Source organism: Bacillus rossius, chromosome 1, assembly GCF_032445375.1.
Source record: "Bacillus rossius redtenbacheri isolate Brsri chromosome 1, Brsri_v3, whole genome shotgun sequence".
In the NCBI taxonomy this organism is placed as follows: Eukaryota; Metazoa; Arthropoda; class Insecta; order Phasmatodea; family Bacillidae; genus Bacillus; species Bacillus rossius.
Genome location: NC_086330.1, coordinates 346,703,920 through 346,731,175, shown reverse-complemented (window position 1 = coordinate 346,731,175; position 27,256 = coordinate 346,703,920). Strand labels below are relative to the sequence as shown.

Sequence of the window (27,256 nt, the reverse complement as noted above, 5' to 3'; positions counted from 1 at the left end):
CAGCGCTGCAAAACGAATACTATTCTTCAGTATTCATAACTATGCATAAATATAAATATTAATGATTTGCCTTAATTTTTAATCATCTTGTTATTTTTTTTTATGATAATCTTTTTAATTATTGATATTGCACGTTTTTTTACGTGGTATCCCCAACTACTATGTCCTCGGTCTTTTTGATGGACCAGGCTGCGGTTCAGCATCTGGTTGGCTTTCTATATTAAATGCTTGAGGGAGAACCGGAGAAGGAAGTGGCGTCAATGTCGGCGGTTCATCTTCAAAATCATTTTCTTCAATTAATTTCGAGAGCTCCATTATGTTGCTGCAAGTCTCCCCAGAACAATGGAAGCACACTGCAGAGCATTTCAGGCCTGCTTTTCGACATCCACACATCGCTCCACAGTTTCCTTTGCATCTGCAGAAAATTAATTTTAGAAGCTCAGGGGGTGCTGGAGGTTTAGAGCTCTGCACTGGCATCAATATTTTTCCACATTTTTTCCAGCCCCAGTCTTCAGGATCGTTATAATTACCAAGCCATAACTGGACCTGATGGTAGACTTGGAAGCTGTGAAAGCGAGCTGTATCTTGTGTTGGAGGAAGTGAAGATGAATTAAATGTACTCTTTGTCACTGACTTGGCGAATTATTTATATCTTAGGCTGTCACCATATAAAGAGATAACACCAATGACAGTGAGCAAAGCAGGGTCAACTCTCTTGTTGAGGAACAACTTCAACAAAATATTATAATAATAATAATAGCAAGCAGATATTCTTTTATTACCAAACGGTCACTTGGGTATTTTCTACCTGCACATTATTCTCAGTAATGACACACTCAATGATTTGAAATTATTTTAAAAATCAATAATTCTAAAGTTTATGATGGAGTGTCAAATCAATAATTAATTAATTAATTACAATATTGCATTATCAATAATTAAAAATATTATCATAAAACAAATAACAAGATGATTAAAAGTTCTGGCAAATCATTAATATTTATATTTATGTATAGTTATGAATACTGAAGAATAGTATTCATTTAGCAGCGCTGTAAAACCTTAACTAATAAATAAATTTAAAAATGTTTAGAATAAAAATTGTTCCTTTAAACGCCATCTATAAAATAGTCTGATATCATTTTATTTTAAAATTATTAGAAAAAAAGTTATATCGACAAATATTTTTTTTCCTCAAATTTTTATGGATTTTCACTTATAACTTTTTTATTTATGGTTCTATGACTAAAGGTTACTGGACAAAAGTTGTAGATAATTTTATTTGCAACAAAAAATGTTAAATATTTTTTTTGTGAGACCTATAGTTTGGCAGATAACCGTAAAAACCATTTGAACCTGTTTTTCCAAGATGGCGGCCGTGGGACAAGGGTTGCAACCCCACAAACTTGGTTTTAACTTAACACTAACCCCCCCTTCATATCTAAAAAATAAAATTGTATCCTCTGACAAATGCACGCTAAGCCCAAAAAAATTTAAAATTTCAATGGACTATATGGTTTTCCTGTGTTATTGATTATTTTTTGTCACTGTAATGCAGAATAAAACCAATGTTGAATCGGGAAGAAACTAGACTACAGATGGTGCCATAAAACAAGTGTCTGATGCAGTGATAAACACAGGATGAGTTCAAGCAGTTAAAATCACAATTCCCTTGCTGCAAGCAGCACAAATTGTCAATGCTTATGTGGATATTATGGAGGAAAAAAAGAAAGAAAAATTGACTTATTGCAATAAAATCCAGCATGAGAGTAGAAATGCCACGCTAAGAGGGATGAAGGAGTTGGGAACAAAAAAGTTGAAACTGCTCAGTGAAGATTTGAAAGAAGTAGAATCAATATATATAAGCACATAAAAGATGTCTAAATGTAGTACAGTGTAGCACCCCTCAACCGGAATCATTGGGGGAAGGTCTATTCCGGTTATGGGAAAATTCCGGGTAAGGGGAGTTGCGGTAGGGCTGGCCTCCGGGCCGGTTGAATGACCTTCATTCAAGCAAGCTGGCAGGCACGTGTTTCTTATCTCTGTGGTTGGGTGCGTGTGTGAGCGAAGAGGATGATGAAGAGGGTTTGGGGGAAGTAGTAGGACTACAGCTGCAGTGTTGTGTTGATTCTGTGTTGACGTGCTAGTGATTCACACTTCCTGGAGAGTGTATAGTCACTGCCACGCACAGTTTACATTTACATACACAAGAATAACACTTCCAAGCATCTCGTTTAAAAACACAGAGATTGAGAAATACAGGTAAATGTAGACTGTTTAACCATAATATATTAACGTATAAATATGTACATAATACATATTTGTACACTAAATTATTGTCTACAAACTGAAAGCATCATACGTTGGAAGTAAATGTTACTCGCTATCACGTGTGTCAGCGTGTGTAGTGGGAGTCGGTGTACATACTCTCGGGCCGGCCGGAATTTTCCGTTGTGCCGTTAATTAGTAAATTCGACACGATATATTTTAAATTTTTATTATGATTTTAAATTTTTTGTGTGGAAATTTTATTTGCTCTACTATAGTGTAATTTTAATTTGTTAGTGTGGTGTACTCCTCTGAGTTAAACTTTGTCTCAGTGCTCTGAAGCCCCTTTCCCATCGGCGTATCGGATATTTTGCTGGCCTAATCTCTGACTGGCAGACAGCTTACCGTTTCCCCCGCCTTCAGTCACGCCTCAAGCCTGTAATATCATTTCTCTTCGTGACCCTAACTGCATAGAGCAGCTTCTGGGCTGCAAGCCGCTACTTCTCAGAGAGCTGCTGAGAGAAGTAAGTCTGGTCACGAATACGTATTAGGTTCTCTCCTCGAAAAGCACGTCATGGACGCTTGTTCTCAGCGTCGATGCACTTCCCCCCCCCCCCCTCTCTTTCGGTTCTAAGAATTCGCCTAAGGCCAATGACAGGTCAGAAACCCCAGCAGACAGCGACCGTCTCCCAGGATGCCTTGCATAAAAAAATGTGTGTGCCAGGATGGACCACCCCACGACACCTAGCGGCAAACTCGCTAACCACCCAGCCAACTTGCCCTGTAGGCCGCCAGAGTGTAGCACTAGACTGCGCCCTTTAACCCTTGGTTTAAGCAGACGCCTTGGGCGAGTCGATTCTTTTTTATTTCAGACAGCCCCCAACAGGTAGCGCTAAAGTCGACGCAATGCTACCAGCTTCGAGACTTCAATCAGAGTTTTTTTATGGCCCTCACTCGGGGAACTTCGGGACCTTTCGGTCCGGACTCCCAGCCCTCCCCTCCACTTTTGATTCAAGTTTTACTTTTAATTACGAGACGCGTTTCTCCGCGGGACACTTCGCGCCGCGACTGCAGACGGACCGTTTGATTATCGGCGAGTCGACGAGACTTTGCAAAACTTCCATCCGGCCGCAACCGACTATGTAGTCGCCTAATTGAGGGATGCTATCCCTATAATCTTTTTCAAGTAGTTTAGTCCGTCTGCAATGTAATAGTTATTTTTTTTTAGCTTTTAATTTTTTTTTTTAAATGAAGAAATCATCCGCGTCCTGCCGCGCAATTCGCGAGCTCCAGACCCTGGCTGACTCCACGATGGCAGCGTGCTGGGCAACTCCCCTGTTTTGGTGAGTGATAATTCGCGACCCCCCCTTTTTGTTTTCCCTTAAATTTTTTTTTGGGCATTTTCTGCCCCATAGACTGCCTGTATACAAGTTCTAATCAGTTTTGATTTGGACTGTTGCAGACAGGGTTCGATGACGGGGAGAGATTGATTGCTCCCATCTCGTGGCCCCCCCCCCCCCCTCCCCTTCTGTTCCGTGGGTCACATTAGAAGAAACGTTTCGACTACCCGACGTGATCGTTTGAAGACCCCAGGTGGTAATGTAAATTCAAAATTTCCCCTTCACCTAGCTACGAACTATCTTAAGCGGATGACCAACCCACCAGCGACCAGTGTTTTTCTCAAGGACATGTAGAACGAATAGAACTAATTTTCAATGTAATCATCGGATCCATCCAATTTTGTGTGTGAAACTTATAATGCAAATGTTTATATGTCAAACTAAGAATGTAAATTGTTTTAAAGATTCGCGGGCCGGCCCCATGTTCGTTTTTCTTTTTGTTAATCTTTGAAACTTGTTAAAACCTTGTGTGTGTAAAATAATGGAAACAAGATAATTCATCAGGGCAAATAAAACAGGGAAACTATAGATCAAGTTAATCGTGTAGTTTTTATTTATTGATTTTAACGATCCACACCAACTTCCTCCTTGCTTGTTACAGGAAGTTTCTAAATTTTGTTTGTTCCCCACCTCGTGTCGCCTCTGGTAAATCAATTTATTTAACTAATTTTTTTTCCAGCAAGTTTCCAAGGCTCCTTTTAATTAATTCAAAATAATTCAATTTTGAGGCACGAGGGGTGTTACACCGTTTACTTGACAAAGTGAAACAATAAAACTACTTATAGCATAAACATCTTTATAGTAATTCACGTCCGACGTGAAAACCAGCGGTGTATTTACGCAATGCACGGGACAGACTGGCTATAATTAGCTCTCTTACAGACGTGCATGCTCGCGCCTACAAGACATGTACAGTCAGGCAAAAGCAAAAACGCCTCGTTCCAGTGCGGAAATGTTTTGGAGATGTTTTGTAATATTTCAATTTTTTTTGGAAAATTAGTTCCGGATATCGGGAGTTCCGTTTGTGGGAATTACGGTTGAGGGGTGCTCTACTGTAGTAGTTTTGCAAACTTGTAATTTACTAGCAAAATATTTTCTTAAAAACTATATATTGTGTATACATAAGTTGTATATAACTGAAGATTCAATTTCTTAGAAGATAGTGACTGATACAGTTTGAAATTTTTTGATGTGAATTTTAAAATGAGAAAACAGAAATATTTGTATGCTTTAAAACTAATTTTTAAAATCATTTTGCAGTAAATTGAGCTCATCAGATGTAAAAGTAGCGCAAGTCCCAAAATATACATTAATATTTTAATTCTTCCATTTATTCAGTTTTTACAAAAGAAAATTAAGTTGCTTGTTTTACTCCTAATGTTTTCTTGGAATATCTCATATGAGTATGCATTTGACAATAATCGTTCCTAACAGATTAAAAACAAGAGATAAATTCTTACATTTTGAATATAATACATGCATGACATTAATCAATTAACTAGCTTGTTAAATTAATTAAATTGTTCAACTTTATTTTTAGTGGTATTTGTTTTTAAATAATGGAAGGCAAAACATGGAATTTTTATATCTAGAGCCTTTAAAACGTGTAAATAACCAGGAACTTGGCCACCCGGATTTGATAAACTAAAATATTTGTAGTAAAGAGTAATTTCAATTTTTAAAAAACCTAAGAATACTGGTATTACAACAATTATAATACATATTTTCCTCGCAATCTTCGGTCAGGCTTCATAGCACGGTTAATAAGCTAAAGATTCATAGTTCCAAACCTGATAGTGTAAAAAAAAAATTTTACTTTTTTAAATTACAGATTACTGAATTATACAAATTATGCTTTTAGCAAATTATATGAATACATTTTATTTGTTTATTGTATTGCTATAATATTATTAAATACATAGCTCAATTCATTGGATTATTTCGTACTAGGTAAACCTAAATCCTCTATTTTCACATATTAAATATATTACTTTTTTTAGGAAATGAATTTCCATTAATTAGCATAGGTAATAAAAATAAAACTTTATAATAGTACAGCTATCCTTTAATACTTATTAATTTATACTCATCTAACGTGTGTGGAATTTAATGATTTTTAACAAGCTGGGTTTGTAAAAAATCAGGTCCAAGCCAGGGTTTAGTATATTTTCAAGTCTTTTCTTTTGGTTTCATCAGAGATGTTTCATTATATAGTTTATCCATTCACTCTGCAAATCGAATGATTTGATAGTCGACATAGCTGCTCCAGTAGCGTATTCTAGCGATGGGTATAGAAGTAAGTGTGAGTCGCATTCTGAAATTTTCAAATTGATATTGAATACTGGTCCATAAAATAAAAACATTTATTTATTCTGAATATTAGTGGTAGAAATTGTGTTTTTGTAAGCTTTTCAAGTATAAAAATAATTAAAATTAATAAATTTATAAACAATCACCATATTTATTGATTTTCATTATTAATAAAAATATATCTCAATTATTTTACTAAACTAAATAGATAATTTTATACACATGGTTATATAAATATTGAATTCTGAGTAATTATTTAATTAAGTTTTGTTACAATAAAATTGAAAATATTCAGTTTCTTAAATCTAAAAGAAGTATGACTTCTAACGCGTATATAAGTACACACTTTTTTTTTGTACTGTGCAATCAATAAATTTTTTTTAATAGCAAAACTGTTTTGTTTTGTTAATCCTACACATCAGTTGGTAGGTTAAAAACTTAGGTCTACTCGTACAGTAGGCTGTATTAAAAGTTTTATTTACGAAGAAATATTTAATTTTTTTAGTTTTATTTGTTGGCATTAGGTGCATTTTAAGGAAAATTCCGTTTCTTACGGACTTTTGGTGATGCAAAAAGGGACCAGTCCCATTTACATGTTTATAACCTTGACTTTTGAAAAAAATTACTAATTTTTCAAAAAACTCGATCCCAGTTTAAATTAAACAGGTCTATCATGTTTTCAATATATCTTCTATGAACTGGAATTTCATTTTTCCAAACCTTCGATGACTTCAAAACCTTTTCAATATAATTCCTAAATTTCTACAAATATTTTGCAATCTCCATAAAATACACTGTTATCTAATCAGTATACATGCTATTGTTTCTAACCTATACTAGTTTAATTTCAAAAATGATTTTAAAAAAAATTAAAATTACTATTCAACCGTGCTGCAAACATGTTTAATAGAACTACAAGCATTTAGGAAAACATTTTATGTGAAAAATTATGTTGTAATGTTGTAAAACATTTGTCACTTTTAACCAAACAGCATTTGAATGAGCTTCAGACCAAACTTCCAAAGCGTTAGCATTCCTTATCCAGTAGTCAACCAATCATTGAAACTGCCAAGCAGTTTTAACTAAAAAATTAAAATCCTTTCTGTGAATGGATAACCATTGAAAAAAGACTCTGAACTTTACCACGAGAGTATCCGTCGCTAATGACCTCGCTGTCTACAAGATTTTTACTCCGAGTTTATGTTAAAAAACTTTGCATGCAGTAATAAAATATTTGGGTGGTATTTTATGAGGAAATTTGAAATGACCACTCATTGTGTGTGTGTTTATGGATATGTATGTTTATACATGTGCCTCCCATCCTTGTTTAGTGTGTGTGCATATTTATACATGTGCCTCCCATCCTTGTTTCCGTTTTACATCTTTGGACTATGTGCAACAGTAACATTAAGAACTACTTGCTGTGCAAACTCCGTGCGACAGCGACATAAGTACCAGCATCCAAGACTTCATAAAACTTTAATAAAATTCTTGTCTACTGTTCCTTGTAGATTTTAGTTTATGTTACAGTTTTGTATAGCAGTGCATTCTATGCTGTGAACTGAAAAAATAATTTCAAGTTGTGGTTGTATGTTTTACGTGTACGATAATATAGCAAGAACTTTTTTTATTGTTTATTTATCTTTTTTTTTTTTTTCAGTGGTGGCATGAGTGTTGCTGGCAACAACAGTGAAAAAGTAAGTAGTGATGACAAGCAGTTGGTCAGGAAGAACAGTTCAGTTCCAATGGAGGTTACGTGATGAATGGGGTGAACTCAGTCTTGTGGGGATGGAGTAGGAATTGTTCACCCTTGTTTTTATTCCCCTCCTGCCTCCCCCCCCCCCCTCTCTCTCTTTCTCTTGATGTCTCGTCATGGACATGATGAAACAGGAGACTTGTGCCGCTCGTAACGAGAGGAAGTGCACGTTTACTTGTGTGATAAAAGTAGCCTATGAAAGGCAGACAATAGGAGATAGACTGTGAAATTGTTGTAACAATATTTTATAACGTTCGGAGCTGTGGTGTTTTTTTTTTTTTTTTTTTTCGTAGGCCTCATGCTCTGCTGACACTTCAAGGAATTGTTCATTCATTAACATTACAATAATTACAATTTTTACAGTCCTACCATGAGTTTTATCTTTTTTTTTTTATGAATGCAACAAGTCACAGTATATTCATTATTTTAAGTGGAATTTTTGGTGTTTTAAGACATTAGCCTTTTCTTTTACAGTGATAAAAAATGGCTTGTCGTTTTAACACGTGTTATTTATTGTGAACTTATAGAAAGTAAAAAAAAAAAGAAAACATTTTTGTATTTAGGCACAATTTATGTTTGTTTTTTTTTAAATTTGGTTTCAGAAATACTCAACACAAAATTTTATAAATGAAGACTTTTGACTTGTGCCATTTGATCTGTACATTTTTTCCCCTTTCATTTTAATAACTTCATAACCAAATATAAATATGTGAACTGAAACACTATAAAAAAAACAATAAAACCTAATGGTGTTTTTTTGTACTTAATATTGAAAAACTATTGCCTATTTTGAGATAACAATAAATATGTATGTTTACATACGTAGTTGTGTAAGAATTTTCAGCAAAAGTATTGTATGTTTTTATCTGTGATTCAGTCATTGTTTGGTTATGTTGATATTGAAATAATGTACAGAATGAGCATAGTCATTCATTTTTGAACCAGACTCTCATTGAGAACAATGTACAGAAATGTAAGCATAAACTTTTTTACTCTTTGTAACAAATTCAGTTCCATTGTATGATTCTACAAAATCTTTATTTTGGTGAACCTAAAAATTTGTTCATGCTATAAGAAATTTTTGTTGTTTACTCAATACATTCCATTGCATTTTCTTCTCATAAATGACAAAAGTATAATTTGATTAGAGCATATGACAATATTAACTTAACAACCAGAAAATAAATTTTATGTAGTGAAGTGCACTGAGTGCTTTCGCATTTAGATGGAGATCAAAAGTATTAGCAGTGACTGGACTTGTTGCATAATCTATCTTTATGAAAGAAACAATACTTACACCTGAATGCTTTTTTATTCTTAGGGCTGCATCTTTTCATTGCCAAGTTAATGCAAAATTGGATAACGTAATTTTCCAGTGATTAATTTATAATGCCAGCTTTTTTTTTCCTCCTAGTTTAATGAAGTAAACAAAAAGTCAATATCCGTCAGATCTTTTACAATTTTTTTTATTTGTTATAATTAAGTTCTGTGATACATAACATGACTGTGTTTTTAATTCAGTATATTTGAAATGAATGCTTTAACTTGTTGTGCAGTGACAAAATTTGACCATTATCTTGCAATGCTATTTTTGAACTGTGTTCCTTGTACATTTCTGCATCATGAAAAGGAGTACACACCTCACAATATTCTGAAAAACTTTTCTCGTATTTGCTATTTGCATTACACGTCAGCCTTATTAACAGTTGGATAATATTGTCTTGTTTTTAATAAGTTGTCGCTATCATATTGAATTTCTGGTGTTCAACATCTTTTTACACTTGTATCTTCAAAGCTAGTTCTACATAAAATGAATGTGAATTGCATTAAATTGATTGTATGTACTCAATTTATTTTCACAATATAATACAATAAGCTTGGCTAATGAATATTACAGTTAAAATTGTATTCAAATTCATAATATCAGGTTTTAGTCAAATAAAACATAAACGTTTGGGAATAATGACTTTTTCCAAGAAAGGATGAGATAGTCACTATACTGTCTCAACAACTACCAAATGCATGTTGCTAACTTTGTGAGTACATGAGAAGTGCATTGCTTGCAGTTTTAACTCTTAAAAAGGCTGACCAATGTAAGTGCACATATCATAACTTTTGCTCTTTGTGCTGAAAGTATATTTTTTAATTCAAATAAACTAGGGGGCAGTTAGTGTCCACAGAAAAAATGATTGTACGGTATTCTGTTGTGTTCTCGTTCTGCTCTGTATTTATAGTCTGTTGGAGTATGTATGTATCGAGTACATCTCATTTCTCCACATCTTCTAGTCTTTTTTTTATTTTATATAATGTTTTAGACTCGTTTAAAATGTGTTGCGCAGAAATGTGAATGTGGAGCCCTGTTTGGGGAGTTGCTCTGTCGTTGCGCGCCCTGTAACTCGTAGTTCGTAGTTTGTTTTTGTTCTGTGTGAAGGGTGTTTTACTGCCCTTGAAATGATTAAAAGAAACGCTTGATAGAATACTACATGTTTTTATAAGCCTCTGCAGGGAAGAGTAGCAAGTCTTTTACTTTATTGATGCGACATGCTGATTTGTTCATATAATGTAGGCTGGTTTAATATTCACAAAGCTTTAATCATTTCCAACCTTATTTTAATACATATCAGTATTTTCATAATCATTGCTGTTAATATGTGGACTTTTTTTATCTGCTCACTTTTGCTGACTGATCATTGAAACAGTTTTCTGCAAAAAGGGAAACTTGTTGTTTTATAGTACTTAACAGTCATTAGTTTCATATTTTCAACACTATAGTCCTTGCCATGCTGTCCCTAAATTTTTTTTAACCATCCTCAATGTGTGTATATTTTCATTGCAGTACATTTGAGTTTTTCCAATGTAATTTTATGCCTGCAGAGATTTATGTGATATATGTACATAATTATGTTTTTAATTTTTAAATTATGATAAATGTCAGTAAATGATAGATTTTATATTCTTGTTACCAATAAAAAATTTTGGGATGAAGTTTTATCTTTTTTCTGTTCAGTTATTTTAACTTCTTGCAATTTTATTTTTTTTTACTAGACGTCTGCATGGTAATGTTATAAGTTTCCCTCACATCATCAATGTATGATCAAACAAATTATAACTAACTGCTTTGCATAATGGATAATTTATAAAATATTCTGCGTGTGAATTGAACTTTTCTTTTAAGTAATATAGGTAGATTTATTGTAGATTTTTTTTTTTTTTTTTTACATCACTGTTGCCGACCATGTTGAACTGTGAAATTGCTACAAAAATGAACATGCTTTATAAATGGCACTAATTTGTATTTAAAAAAATCTTTTAAAAGATATTGCACAATACCTAATCTGCTGTCTTTGACAAAGATCAAAGATTAAGTTTAAGTATAGTATTTATATAAGAAAAAATTATTTTTCAGAGTTTTATTTCATAATTGGTTGTATATTCTATTGATTTACATTAAGAAATATAATTGTAAATTCAATGCTGTGGTTAATACGTGGATTTGTAGGTTTGCTCATTACTCATTAAGTACTATCCCAACCCCCAACATGACTCAATTTATGAGCATCTGTTCGGTTTCAAGTAATTTAGAGCCCACTTTTATCTTTGAGGTCCTATCTTGAACATCTGTACCTAACCATGCATCATGAAACTACACTTTCTATCATCATTAGCACACATGGTCATATTCCAGAACAAGATGATTTTGGTAACTTTGATTGATGACAATTTCAAAGCATAATGCAGCCAACACTCATGTTTACTCCAATAATCAGTGTTACAATGGCTTATTAGTGGAGAAAAGATTTTTATTTTTAGGTCAGTTTTGTTTTTAAAACAAATAGATTTTGGTGTTCCTGTTTTAATTTTTTTATGAAATCTTGTTAATTCATAAAGTTAGCACAATTTTCAACAATACGACACTTACTTGTTCAATAATACTTACTTCACCACAACAGTGTAATTTTGACTGAGACATGCACTTTAACAATATAATAATTTGTAATAAGCATGTATAACTACCGGAAAACAATATAAATCAATCAGCAAGAATATGTGCTTATGAAAAATGTAGCAATAGTGTAATGTAAAAATGAGTTACTAATAACAGTTGCAATATCAAAAAAAAGGCAAAAAAATTGCCAGTCTGTTTAGTGCAAACATTTTGGTACTAACTCCATGCTCAATAATTTACACTCATTGAATTTAATATTGTAAACAATTAATTTTTTTTTAGTCTCAGTTGAGTTTTGATTAAATATGATTGATTATTTATTTCATAATTTTTTGGTTGCATTTCGCTGCTTCATGGTGAATTAACTTGCATTGCGGTGTTATATGGTGTAGGGAATGCTTTTCAATATTATTTTGGCTTTATTGCAATTCACCATATAATCTTGTCCCTTATTATTTGTGCTTGACTTTTTTGTGAATTATTTTAATTTATAAAGGTATATCTGGCAGAAATGAATCATGTCAAGTGAATATACTTTTGTTCGTTTATTGTTGTTTGCAAGATATACGTAGTCTTGAAAGAAAATTTGTTGCATGTGTTTTTAATTGGGGGTTAGTGTCAGATTTACATCCTAGACCTTGAAACTTAACCTACTTTTAAACTTCTTGATGGTGATTTATCATAGTCAAGTAGACGTGTTTTGATGGTAAACACTTTGTCCATGAAGTTATTACACCTCTGATTTTGAAGGTTTGCTGGTTCTGTATGTCACTAAGCATGATTTATTGTTTCAAAACATTAAAAACAGTGGCATGTCAGTTATGAGTAGGAACCTGAAAAAATCGTGTTTTGAATTAAGAACGCGATTTTGTAATTTGTTTTCAGTCTTTTTCACCACTTTATACACAAATAAACTAATGTTACGTTTCCCACTGTGTGTTTTGTACCTTTTCTCTTCAACGCACCAAGAACCATCACCCTATCGTCACATGCCCAGCCGAGGTAAAACCACACGCACAGTACTTAAGCCAGTTATGACCGCTGTTGTTTTTCGTAAGGGCCTTTGAAATGTCTGTGGAGGGCTGGAGGAGCTTAGTTGAAAAACTACACGCTCTGCCTCTAAACTGCGTTGCTTATGCCTGTTTTGACCTATTATTATTATTATTATTATTATTATTATTATTATTATTATTATTATTATTATTATTATATACTGTGGAATGTCTCCACGGGTGACAGATGACATGGGATAACACTTCAAAATTTCTGGGAAATGGGAAGGGGGATAAAGTGCTAATGGAGCTGTCCCAGGATCCTTCACCCTCTCGCTTTCTCTCCACAACAATCTTTGTTCTGTTGTGAAGGCCACCCCCTCATCCCCCCTCATTCGCCCACACATGCCATTTCCCCCCCCCCCCTCCCCCCGCCATGCCGGCTTTTGTGCTGTTTATGCGTTTGCATTCTAAGCGTCTTTAATGCTGCAGTGACCATACTTTTTTTTATTACTGCCTGCTTGCAAATTTAACATACGCTATGTAAAGAACACCACCATTATAAATATTTCCAGTCTTTAATGTTAATTGATTGACATAAAAAATGCCAAAAAATGTGGTTAGTGCAAGGCAACAAGCTGATGAGTTTAAAAATGACTTTGTTTATGCATTGATGCCGCTACACTAATGTATAAATACTGCAACTGCAGAGATGTTTAAAAGGAATCATATCAAAATTCCATTGCGAAGCATGTAAAAAGTGAATGCCAGGCAAAACTAGTCTTAGTGGTAATGATGTTGGACAATGACCCTTCTCCACCAGTATTCAGGACTTTTAAGTGTTTCAACCCAAAGAACATCATCCTTAACAAGTCAGAAGATGTTATTTCACTAACGAAAACTATTCCCGAACTCCATCATTTTGAGATTTTATAGGATTACGAAGCCCTTAAAGAAGATGTGCAAGAGATTTGCATCAGAGAAGAACGTAGATATATTGAAAGTGCTGACTTTTATGAGTATGAATTATAATCAATTAGTACTAGCAGTTTTGCATGCTGTTTGTAGATCTTTAAACAATGTTGACAGCGAACGGTAACTTAGTCACTACAACTTAGTTTTCACAGACAGAATGCAGAACCTTAAAGAAATAAATGTTGGAAGTGTTCATTATGCTGTCTTTTGATGACTAAATTCAACACTTACAGTTAGAAATTTTATGCACATTTTGTTTTAAATTAAATGCCATTGCTTTTTGTTGCAAATTGTGTGAAAAATAACACTACCTTTGGGAATAAATAGCCTTTTTTTCAGGTCTCTAGTTATGGGTCTTTAAACTTGAAGTGATTGGTTGTTTGAAGCACATATGTGCTTGCAGAAGAAGTGTTATCAATTTTAATTCCTCAATCTTCCCAGGAATTAATTAAAGTATATCAGTTATAGCTTTAAAGCACCTTTTTTTTTAGACATTTGGAAGTTTTATGTACATGTTACAGTTCTTTTGGCAACAGTCCTAATTTTTTCCATTAAGTTCAAGTGGATAGTTACCTTTCAAACTTAAAGTGGGTGTGGAAAAAACACACTAGCAATATACACTGTGGTTTTACTATAGTAAAAATGTATTTAAGGGGGGTGACTCATTTCCTTCTGAAATAAAATTTTTTAAAACTCTTGATGGTCCCACATTAAACCAATACAAACAAAAACTCTATTGTGACAATTGTGTATGCTTATAGGTTTAAAATGTTATACGAATAACAAAAAAAGATAAGTATGCGAATAATGAACTTAATCTTTAAGTTTTGAAGTAACCTTCAAAAATTGATGATGTCATTTAGAGTGGGCAGGTAATTTGATTAATAATATTTTTTGAGAAGTAAATAGCTTCTCTAAAAGATGGGTGCTTTCCATCTGAATGAATCCTCAATATGCTACTGAACTAATTCATTAGCTTTACAGCAAGGTCATTTGGCTCAGATTGACCCAAGACACACGTGGTGTATTGTCATGAGTTCATTATCTTAACTGAGCTTTTAACAGCACAACTCTGGTTGAAAAGTTTTTTCAATTATTGAAGAATAAATTGGGCTGTTTTGGCTAAAAGTTCTAGACAGTTTTAAGAATGAAGTGGTGGTGACAGAAACTACTTGTTTTTATGAAAACAAAATTGAAATTTTTTTTTGTATGTATTTCAAAACCAACAGGACTCCCACAGACAGAGAAAGAAAAACTTAAAATTTGTAAAATGTGTGTTATAAACTCGGAAAATTCAAGGAAATGTTAATATCTTAATAACAAAACAGTAATTTTTTTTACTATGTAGTATCTTACTGTATAAGATCTGGTATGTTTCTTTAACATAAATTTGTGCGCCATTAATCATCTGTATCTGACTTTTACTAACATTTACCATGAAGTATACAAACAACTTTATTGATTTGAAGCACAATAAAAAAATTTTTATTCTGATCACAGGTATCATTTAAAAGTTCAATAAAAGAGTTTTTTATTTTTTTTATTTTTTTTCCTGCTGACAGTGTTAGTTTAGTAGGTTTTATGGAAGTTACATCATCGCAAAATATTATTCTTTAGGAAAACATTTTAAAGTCAATTACGTGTGTAATTTATGTTATTTGAAATGTGTTTTTAATCAAATGTATATTTTAATGTATCTGTTATCTGGCCAAATAGCCCGCTCAATCAGGTACAAAGCATTACGTGGGACTAAAGAAACAGAAAACTCAGGAAAATTAACTGAAGTAAGAATGTGCAATAGTGCAAAAAATTTTAAGGGTGTTCAGAATGTTTTGGGAATTATTAAAAACTACCTCCAGTAGCCCCAGAACAGGCAGGCCTCAGTATTGTTCAGTGGCAATTTGTTTGAAAGTTACAGGACTTGGTTTGGGTATTGGGATGGCTTTCTCTGTAATAAACCCCGGCTCTTACATCAGTCTGTGAAGCAACATTGTAACGTGTGTTTCTAGGGCGATGAAAGTCCCTTGGAATAACTCCCGTTAAGGAATGCATAAGGGTACTTGACCCATAATAGAAGTATCCTTTGTGTGAGAAAGCAACATTTTTAATATAAAAATAACAAAAGATTTGGGCAGTTTTCTGCAGTGTTCATAAATTGTTTAGGTTAGACATCAACTTGTAACTGTCAAATGTTTTTTTTTCAAATAAGGATCCCTATCTGGAAGTTTTTATAATAATTAATTTTGTACCTCTGTAGATTTTTGCGAGTGGGAAATGTGGCGGACGTTGCCATGAGTCTGTGCGTTTTCTCTGGGTTTTATCGTCATTGCTCCATTCTCATGAATAATTTTATATTCAGTTCAACATTTCAAATTTTTTTCCCAATGGATATGCCTAAACCGTGTGGGACTTATTCACAAAAAAAAAATTATTTCAAAAAAATGTTACGCGTATAAGGCTAAGATGATTTATTGAGAAATTTAGATTTGTTTTCTGCAACATTATTTACTTACTGTTTTTATACTTAAGAAATCAATAAATGACTGTGGTTTTAAACTTACTAGTTTAAAACTCTATTTCCTGCATATGTTCAGATCAACAAAACAACTTTCAAACTTAAAATTTACTGTTCGAATAAAATTCATTGCCAGGTTTTTTTATTTTTTTTATTTTACTGTATTTTGAATTAATTTTTCTTGGACTCCTGTGAAGTGTGAAAAATAAATTCACAGAATTTTAAAATTAGATTCGAAAAATATTTGATATTCATAAACATTGTATTCTATTTGAACTAAAAAAAAAAATATATTCACAGAAGCCTAACCTATTAAGCCTTAATTAATTTGTTATCTAAAACTTTGTCATATAAATGACTATTTATGTATTAATACAATTACAGTGAAAGGTCTTAAAACTTGCATGTTCGGAACCACGGCCATGCCGAATTGCGATTTTGTTGAATCATTGAATGCCAGAGCCTATGCCTCCGTAATATTAAAAAGTCCTTGATTTGTCATTAATTGAATAAGGGCCATTAAAAGTCCTTAGTTTTCAGTAATATTTATTAAAAATTCCTTAATAAAGAACGATAGTGCATAAGTAATTAATAATTTCAGATATTTGAAAGATTTTGTTTCTGAGATAGCAGCAAATATCACTTCATGCATGCGCAGCACAATTGGCGAATTGCAGGCCACATGACTTTGTTTTATGTATGAAAAACATTTTAATTTGGTTTTCATATATTGTGTCTCATATTTAAACAAAAAGTAATGTTTTGCTGTCTTAATTTTAACTCATAAAGTAAATGTAATTAGAGGTAAAATTAAATTTTTGGGCTAGACACAATGCTTGGGTTAGGTATGTGTTCCAAGAGATAATTCTGGAAAATAGGGGCTTATTAGTAAGAATTGAATAACCAACGAAATATTTTTTTCTTCATTAACTATTTAACATTGTTATTTTCTTGAGGTATTTTGTGATATTGCAAATAGTTTTCCACCTCTTGATAGTGATGGAGGTGATGAAGTTTAGTGGTCCTTAAACACTCCTTAATTTTTGATTGCACAAGGGGGTACGAACCATGAATGGTGTTATGGTGTGTCTATAATTATAATTGATTTTTCTTTAAAAAAAAATAATTAAAAATTATGGAAATGTAACCCATTAGAAAAGTAGAAACTCTGCACTGAAAGTAATGGTAAACTCTGACTGAACTGAAAATGCTGACAGCACATTAGCCAAGGTCATCAGCCAAAATCCACTCAAAAATTCTGAACGTGAGCAGCTCAATGGGATTACAGAACTGACCAAAACACAGAATGCCGGGTTAGAGACATTTTGCTGTGCATGGAAACGAGAGAGGGAAGTTATATGATAACTTCTCCCTAAGGAAATTTAATTTGAATGCATCTTGAGATATTGTATGTGCATAAAAAGGAACTGCTTACAGTCATTGGATTTGTATATGAATTCAATATACGGAGTCAAGTGGTTTGTAGCCACAATTAACTGTGCTGCCCATAGTGCTAAAAATGTTTATTGGTTAGTGCAATGAGACACATCAAATTAACCTGCTGTTTCGTGGTCTATTGAAACATTTTGGACACAATGGAAAGCTCAGTATTAGACGTGAATCCACACGAACACAGAAAACCAAACTTGGTTATGATCATAAAAAAAAACAGTTTTCTGCAGAAAGAATCAATACAGAAGCACAAATAGATAAAGCACGAGAAATGTTCATGCAAATACCAAAGACAGCAATGACAAATGCATGTGTTGACTTCCAAATTAGTGGTTTTTCCTCAGACACCTACCGTAACCCCCCCCCCCCCCCCCCCCCCACTTCAAAATTTTTAGAATACTGTTTATGTTTGTGTCACATAACATAGGTTCTTGTAGAACTGTAACGCAAAATGATAATTATTATTTTTTGAACTCCATAACTTTATTTTTTAATACCTAAATAATAACAGCACAATGTTCTTATAAATTGTAAAAGACTTCATTGACATTGAATAAATGGGGTTTGTAGCTGAACATTTGATGTACTTGAGTAATTAAGAGAGCTTTACATTGGTGAGTCAGAACCCATTTTCTGGTTGCCAATGGAACCACTACTGAAGTTTTAAATAAAGAAGACACCATATTCCCCCCCCCCCCCCTCCTCTTGTGATTCTATAGGCATTCAAGAATTCTTCTTGAATATTTATTTCTATTCTTTCACCTTCAGTGTTTCATAGCATAGACATTTATTTAATAAAACTAACACTGACTGACAGACAGACAACACAGCTTAAACTTGTGGACCTAGAGATTTGAAATTTGGAAGAAATATTCTTTGAGTACCGTAGGGTTGCAGTAAGGAGGGATTTTTTTTTGAAATTCCAGTCCTGAAAGGGTTAAAAGGAGGTAATGTTTGTATGAAGCAAAATACCGCTCAATGACTTATCCATCACAAATTCTCAGGAACTATAAAGAAACTATAATACCTACAGATTTTAAATTTGGCACATGTATTCCCTTTGCTGAGTAGGCATCTGCTTAGAAAGGATTTGTAAATTATAATTAGTTTGTACTTCAAAAAAATCTTGTCAGCTGGCCTTAGTCAGTTTGCATTACTGGATTGCTGTCTGTTTTTTTTTCCTACCCTATAAAATGGTTTCATACCGAATTCTACCAACGTACTTAAACTATCATTTCTATTATCCAAACCAATGATTCCAAATTCAGGGTCATAATCCAAATAAAGGTCGTTGTATTAGTCCTTAAGGCTGCGACTTGGTTGCGGAGGATCGCAATAAAAATACAAATTGGAAAAAAAAATTCTGTGATCTGCGAAAATTAAGTGCAAGTATTAAGATGATAGTGATTGAATTCATAAAAGTGGCAGCCTGATTGTGACACAGGTGTATACTCACACTTAAGTACAAATCTATTTGTGAACATTGGAACTCATTTTACAGGCGAGAAACAACACATTATAATTTCGTAATGTGATGTATGGTTTTATGTGCTTTTAACAAAATGATCTAGTTTTTGTTTTGTAAGAGTGACGATTCCTACGGAGAGTTTTACTGTACAAATATTTTATATTTCCTGTTTTGCTTCACATTATGGACTAATTTGTGGGAAGCTTGACAAGTGCTCATATTCAACAAATTTTTTTTTTACTAATTGTATTTTAGTTACTCTCTAGAAGTTATTTTTCTGTTTTTCACAGCTGAGCAATACATATAATAAAACTTTAGTCACAGTTTCAAAAATACTTCATCATAAAAATCTTAAATGAGCATAATCTTGCTACCGCAATGGGGGTTGAAGTGTCCGTCGAATCCTAGGGCGCCACCACATGTATAATGGGCACGTGGACCCGGCTACTCTGTTCTCAGGGCCGTGACGTAGCCCGTGTGTGGCGAGGCCCGTTTCCCCCTGTATCACTCGAAACCTCAGAGAATGACGACAGGTGCATGAAGCGCCTTCCTCTCGCAGCGCTCACGACTCACTGACCGTTCGTCCTCGCTCGGCAACTCTCGGGAGCGGAGCACTGACGTCACATTGGCGGGCGCGGGCTGACACACGCACGCGCACACACACTTCGGCAGGCGGTCGTAGAGGGTGGTGGTGGTGGAAGGAGGGGGCTCGCAGCGTGCACGGGGAGAGGTGGTGGCACATCGGGCTCAGAAGGGCGCAGCCCGGGACGAAGTCAATCTAAACATCAAAGATAACTAGAGAAGCAGACTCTTAATGTGATGTGAAGGCAACTTGCAACCATGCCACAGCAGTGATGTCTGGCAAGAGAATGTTGTGGTAGCATTGCCCTGGTGACATTCTTTTATCCATTTCTTTCAGGAGTAGCTTCTCGACACCTCGTAATCAAACAGGGTGTCTAAAGGCCACACAAAGTCACAATAAAAGTAACAAAAATCAAGGTCTGTTCACGAAAGTCATGAAAAGATCCTGAAATAAAAAGTAACTATTCTGAAAATCAGGAAACTTTTAACTTTTGCTAAATTGAGTTTTGCTTTTCGACATGTCTAGTAAGTTTAAAGTCACACATTATAAATATTTGGAGACCGTCCACTTCTATCATGTGGAAATTATCACTGTAAAGGTTTTTAGCTTTTTAACACAAAAATCTGCACATTCCTGTGAATAGTTGATCTGTTTTGGATTACATTTGCAGTTTATATTTTTGCTTATGTATAAAAAAAACTGTGATAAAAAAATTTGTAAGAAAATTTTAGTAGTTCCTGAAAAAGTTCAGAAATATGTTTGCAGTATTTTTAGACATCCTGTAAAAGCTTTTATCATGCCATCAGGTTATTACCGGTGCATTAACTGTCGATACCTGTGCACCCTTCATATTAAAATATTTATTATAATAGTTACAAAGATTAACCTTGATCATATACAGTGTTCAATAGTTTGGCCAGCACAAATCTCATTGAAATGTTAATCACTCCATGTCTGTGTATTGATGAAATTATAATACATAATTTTATGCTTCACAAAGAAAGTACTAACTATGTATATGTGTGTGTGTGTATATATATAAATTTTTTGTACCACAAAATTTGTAGCTGCCAAAAAATTTCACAGTTTAAGTGTAACGTTGAAAGGGAAAAAAAATGTAATTGAATATTCATAGACATATTTGAAACAACATGTGCTAGCAGCAGCATATTCTTTTCAAGATAACGGTGAGACTTTTTGACGAGTGTTGCATGGAATGTTCAGACTTAAACGGATGTGTATTGTGACATAATAAACTAAATAAACCCAGAATCATGTAGCCCAATACTATCATTTATCGATAAAAATTTTGTAAGAATATCTAGCTTTTAAAAGTTTGAATGTTCTTTGCAGCCCCTGTCAAAAAAGGTGAACCTCATATTGAACAAAGTGTATGTTTAGCCTACTGACTTGTTACGTAGGTAAGTAGCATCGGCAGAGCAACCATTATTATCGGTACGGGGGTGTGGTGTTTTCATGACTTGTTACTGTGCAATAGCTGACTACTACTTCTAAATTATTTCTCTTTAGTTCTGTGTACTATTCATGTTAACTTTATGTTACATATATTGACAAGTAAAATGATTGTATAGTCTGTGTAAAAATATTTCCAGTTTTTGCTGTAGCAATTATGCTCCTGAAAATTTTAATTGTGGTTTTTTTTGTTCATAACTAGCCACGATACTAACAGTTAATTGAAATTATAACAGATTGTTTTTTTCCCTGTGACTCTTTATGCCAGACTCTGTCTCGTAAAAGCTTTAAACTCGTGAAAAATTAGTATTGAGACAGTTTTAGAATTTATATGGCAGTCTACTAAGTGTTGTCCTATATAATTAAATGTTCATCTAGTGCCTGTTGATAATGTCCTGAATTCTTTCTTACCATGATTTTAGTTTTAATTGGAATACTTTTTTTTCTGACATTTTGGTGTTCTAGTTTCATGTAAAAATTGATGTTTGCTGTATACAGGAAAGTGCTGTCCCCTGTTATGGAGTGTTAGAAATGTTCAGCATAGTTAAAGAGAAGTGACATTTACTACTTACTTGCTTTCTGAAAATCCTTGTATGGGTAATTAATAAATGAAATTAATGTAGTAAGTGGGAATAAGTTATTAAGAATACAATGGTGCTATTAAAACTTGTTGGTTTTCTGTGAAAACATTGTAAATTACGTACATACATGTTGAATGATTAAAAAAAAATTTTCCAGTGGTTTTTTCTCTGTATGTACACAGTATTGCGAAATACTAGTTTTTAACTTATCAGTACATTTATGTTTTATTAATAGAGTTTCATTTATGTACTATGTATTTTTTTGCATAATTGATTTGTGATTTTAATGAGGTTTTTTTTAATTACTATTCTGATGGCCTGTTAGCATGCAGATTTTTTTTTGTATTCAGGGTAGGTTAATAGTAATTCATAGTTAACATTTCTAAAAAAAAAATTACTATAATTGGCTTGTTAGTAGTTGCATCCAGCAAGCCCTAATTGCACTCCCTAGTGAGTACATATTAACATATCTAATACTTATTTTGTCAGTACATCAAGATATATTTTTAATAACACAAGAACGTTAAAACACAGAATTTTTTTTTCTCTTTATAATGAAATATCAGGCTGAAACATTGAAGTTGAAGCTTTTGATGTGCATTGCTCATTGATAAAAATTTAAACCAATGCCTTTATTATGTTAAGTCTATTTAACGCGGGCAACTACAACTATCATGATAATCACACCAGCTCACAATTGTTGAGTTCAACAAGTAGCCAAAGCTAAGTCGTATGCCATGTCAAATCAATAAATTAGCACGGAAGCTTTATTCTAAATGGCATCAAAATATTTGAAATTGCAATATGGCCAGACCTGATCCCCCTTAACTGAATGTTGAAGACTGCAAGTATCGTAAAATCCCAATTTTTTCCACTCAAGTCAAGAGTGTAGTAAAAGGTCTTAAAGTGCAAGGCTGTGGACTGGCACACAGTCTTCTCTATGTGCACAGGGTAACTGAAATAGCATTTTATGGTGGAGAAAAACAGATAAAAGGTGCATTGCTAATTCCTTTAGTGCTTTCAAGAATCTCTACTGGGAGCTTCATGCATGAAAATTATTCTTAAACTAAACATATTTCAGCCATTTTCACGCTTAAAAATGAAATACAAAAACAGAACTACTCATCTGCCCTGAGCGTATCCTTAAATGCTTTTAATAAACATGCACCACTGTGTGGTATTTGTAATTTCTTTAGTACCCAACACTCATGTCCTGGTTTGTGGGAAATCAGCCGTGTGAAACTCATGAATAATGTGTGTATTTATATGTAAACTAGGATTTTATTTTTTCCTGTGCAGCTTTTTTGTGAGCACATAAATTTTACGAGTATCGGTGTGAAGTTGAAACTTTCCCTCCGGCATCACCAAAAATTGCTATACCACCATTATGTGCCAAAGCACACATAGTAAGTTTATAAATTTTGTGAGTATGCTCAAATGAGTATAAAAATATGTATTTAACAAGATAACCAGTTGGTGACAGCTGTTGCAACAAGAAAGTGTGCACTTATTCCCTTCCTTCGTTTTGTGCATTCAAAATGTCTGCCTGGATTGTTGAACATAGAATTAACTGGTAAAGTTATTCAACTCATTCTAAAATATATATTTATAGGTAAATAAGATCACCCGTGTCTAATTTCCTTGAGTTGTTTGGCTGTTTTCACTACATTGAATATTACTATGTATAAGTGTTAGTATGCACTGTTAACTACATGTTTGTATGAAATTCTTATTCCGGCTGTCAGTCGCAGTTTTCCTGGTAAATGAATTGATGCTGGACTGTTTGAGGCAAGAAAGTTTGTTAGTGTAAGGTTTAGGTGATTCTTGATATTGTGGATGTTAGAGTCATCAAAAAAAAATATGTTATCACATATTCAGATTAATACAGTATTTCTACATAATAAAATTTGGTGGTTTCACTTCTGCTATCATCAAACTATCTGAGTGTCTTTATGGGGAAAGAACCAGATTTGAATGCAAGTAAGAAATAACTGCATAATTAATTAATATATTTTGACCACTTTTCTTTTAATTGTGCAATGTCTGTTCTAAGTATTGTGCTCCTTCCCACTGTTTTTTTTTCATAAATAACAATGCAATGGCCTTGATTTGACTAAAGTAAAATTTAAATAATTTTTTACAAAACTACTATATTTTATCAAGAATTTATTACCAAATAACAACTTATCTCTCTATAAAAAGTTCGTGAAAGTTTTATATTTAATAAATGTTATTACTAGGAGATACAGTTTCAAGAAAAAATATTTTTGGTATAGTACTTGCTATTTCAGAATTTTTTTTTTTCTTTTTCATAACTTAATTATATTGTTGGAAAGACAGGTCAATAATTTCATCTTCCCAGTCTTCTGTTAAAATAAAACATTCTGATAGTAGGCTTCAACCAGTATCAGCCTGAAGGAAAGTAGCTGATTATTCTCGGGAGCAACTACCTACAAGTGTCGTAATAGATATGCTTGTTTACGAACTGTGACTTCAGCTGCTACCCAAAGCAGGGTCCACTGCTCTATCTCTGTAGAATGCAATTGAAAATGTATACTTCTGCAAGCCGTGGTGTCTGGTATTTGAATGATTCAAGATGACGTTGGCAGGAAACTCTGTTATAGTGGTTTTCTTTTTACCTTCATTTATGATTTGGCCATTTAAAAATGATTTACCTCTTATCAGCATTCATGCTTTGTATTCTATTCATTTATTTTTTTTGCAGTGAGTCTATATAGCCTAAGGCTACTCAAAAGACGGTAGTGTATGAGTTCTTACACATTCGTTGTATGTACATCAGTTGTGAATTACTTAATCAACAAATTCAAGGTTTGATTTCAGAACTTAAATTTTGAGTTTGGTGTAAACATCAACTACTTCCACTATAGTACTGTTACGTAAAATAAATTAGTAACCTCTGAGCACTTATTTCTTGTTATATAAGTGAAAAGCTTAAAAGAAACAGATTCCTTTGGCTGCAAGTTACTTGTTTCCCAATAAACTATTTTTTAATATGATCTTTGACTCTGAGAATGTCTCCTGATGCCATTAAGAATTGATACCTAAGCATGGTAAATAATTAGGATAATCTTAGGAAGAATTTATTTGAAATTTTAAGTAGCTGTGAATATAACATTGATACGTGAATAGCAGCTAGTCTCTTGACCTTGTCACTACGTCTGGTAATCTATGTACTAGCACATGGATTCCCATGATGTTTCAAGTAAAATTGCTTGTGTGAATGTCCCAGATAAAACCACTCTTAACAGCTGTGATTCTGTGGCTAGCTGAAAATAGCTGAAGTGGAGTTGAAAACTTTTCAGTGGAGACCTTATCATTTGGATCATCAGGAAATTAAATGACCATGTGCATAATTTTAGAACATAAAACCGCTAGAGTATTCTTATTTTATGTTCAGAGTTTAATTTTAGTATAAATTGTCTCTCTTAAATATATTTATCCAGACCTTTTTATTTTATTTGTTAATTCATTCATTTAAATAAATTTTAAGCTGTATGCAAACTGGCCTTGCAGAATGTAATTGAAATTATTTTGTAATTTCACATTTTAAACTTTTTTTTACATTATGCACTATGTGTGTGTGACTGCAATGATTTTTTTAACAAATCGTAAATACCCTTTGTAAACTCGTAGTCAACTGCAGGTTTGTAGTTGAAAGTTGTTACAATAATAAACTATACTTATACATTTAGAAACTGATCAAAACTTTTGTATTGTTATTGTTGAGTCTTGTGGTTTGCTGTGACGTTACGAGTGTGTGTGGTGTACACATTCCTCTGTGTGATCCTTGTAATAGATATTTGATACGTTCTTTTATATGCATGCTGGCTGCCAAGCAATGTGCAGGTCGATTTACGTTGCAGACAACTGTACAGTGTAAAATAAGCTGACAGCATTCTTAAATGCAGTTTTTTTTAAAATCACAGTGATAAAAAACTGTTGCTAGTGCTCATTACTTGTTTGGTTTCATCTAGCATGAAAAAGAATTTATATATGTCCATGTGTTTGTACATACAGAAGTTTACGGGTCATTCAAAACATTGTGTGATATCACGAGTATTGTAAATAACTGAATATAATATTGTGTAGCACGTGAAGGTTTGTCCTTGTGCACAAGGGAAAATTGTGCTAAATTTGTATTTGTGTATATAGCTGTCTTAATGCTGGCATGAAAGAATAAACTTTCGACCAATGATTTGTGTCTTTTCCTTCCAAATAGCCATGTAGTATTGTGCACAGTCCATTCAGCCCGATCATATGAATCGGTACACACTAAATCAAGCATTTAGTAGCATTCTAATGGAAAATGCCACTGTCCAATTCATCAAGCACAGAACTGACACAAGTTCTGGAAGTATGTATTAAGTCAAGGAGTTTAATTGGGTAGGGTGGCATATATTACAATTCATTCTAGGTAAAGAAGCTTAGAAAACATAGTTGTAAAACATAACTAGAACTTTAGAACAAATATCGAGGTCAGTTGATCTTCGTCAGTTTGCATTATTGGATAGCTGTCTGTTTTTTTTCTCCCCTATAAAATGGTTTTACTATGGACTGAATGAACACTAATTGTACATGTAAATATTTTCTGCCTACAACTTTTGTCGTATTCCAGTTTGTATTTTTATTGCATTCCTCCGCAACAAAGTTGCTACTTGCAAGGACTAGTGAAAATAGTAGATTTAGTAAGTTGCTAGAATTCTGTATGAATATCTTGTTCAGAACAATAAAAAAAGTCAATATTTATGAATGGCCAGATGACTCAAGAAAGTAAGAGATATATAAAAATTCAGAAGATGACACAGAAACAGATGTCATCTTGAAGCATTATAGGTATCAAATGTAGGCTGAAGCATTAAAAAAAGTTAAGGAAATTACAGAAAGCTGAAAGATTGAATCTATGTACACTAACAAAATTTATCAAAGGAATTTTTTACGAAAATGTGAAGACGGAACCGAGAGATAATGTACACCCGAGTTTGGTATGTAATTTAATTTTGTTGAGTTTTACGTATAGACACCATTGTCATTGGAAAAGCAGGAACATAGAAATCAGAGATGAAGGGAGAAGTATCTGCCACTGCCTTTGGTGAGAAGCCGTTACTCCAGGCAAGTGGTGGGATACTAATCCCAAAGATGACTTGCATCAATTTAACATCTTGACATTACTGCTCAGAAACATGGTAAAATGTGCACTTTTTTGGGGAGGGGGGGAGGGAAGAAACATTACATGCCATGTCTTTAGAGATTTCATATTGTTACGATCGCCGCGCTCGTTCGGCCTGTCTGCGCCCCCCCCCCCTTCCCCCCGCATCCTCACCCTGGTATCTCGTGTCATACTGTCTCGCAACATCCTGACCGTCGCAGCGCGCACCTGCCTCAGATCGAGTTACTTAAAAGAGGCCGCACTGCGGAATAAAAGGACTTAGACGTGTTTATCGGCGCGTTTTGTGGGAACCCGATGCTTGTTGCGTTTATCGGCGTTCTTTGAGCAGCCGCCGCGTCCTTCGAGGTCT

At 33.6% G+C, this 27,256-nt stretch overlaps 1 protein-coding gene across 1 annotated transcript in view; it reads left to right on the top strand.

Annotated features, from left to right (window-relative positions):
* The window catches only part of LOC134528182 (enhancer of polycomb homolog 1), an 85,427-nt gene extending 59,492 nt beyond the window's left edge, over positions 1 to 25,935 (top strand). The window contains exon 12 of the mRNA XM_063361571.1: positions 7,639 to 25,935. Within this exon, the coding sequence (XP_063217641.1) occupies positions 7,639 to 7,738 (100 nt within the window). The 3' untranslated portion in view covers positions 7,739 to 25,935. The remainder of the gene's footprint in view (positions 1 to 7,638) is intronic.
* The last annotated feature ends 1,321 nt before the right edge of the window (positions 25,936 to 27,256 follow it).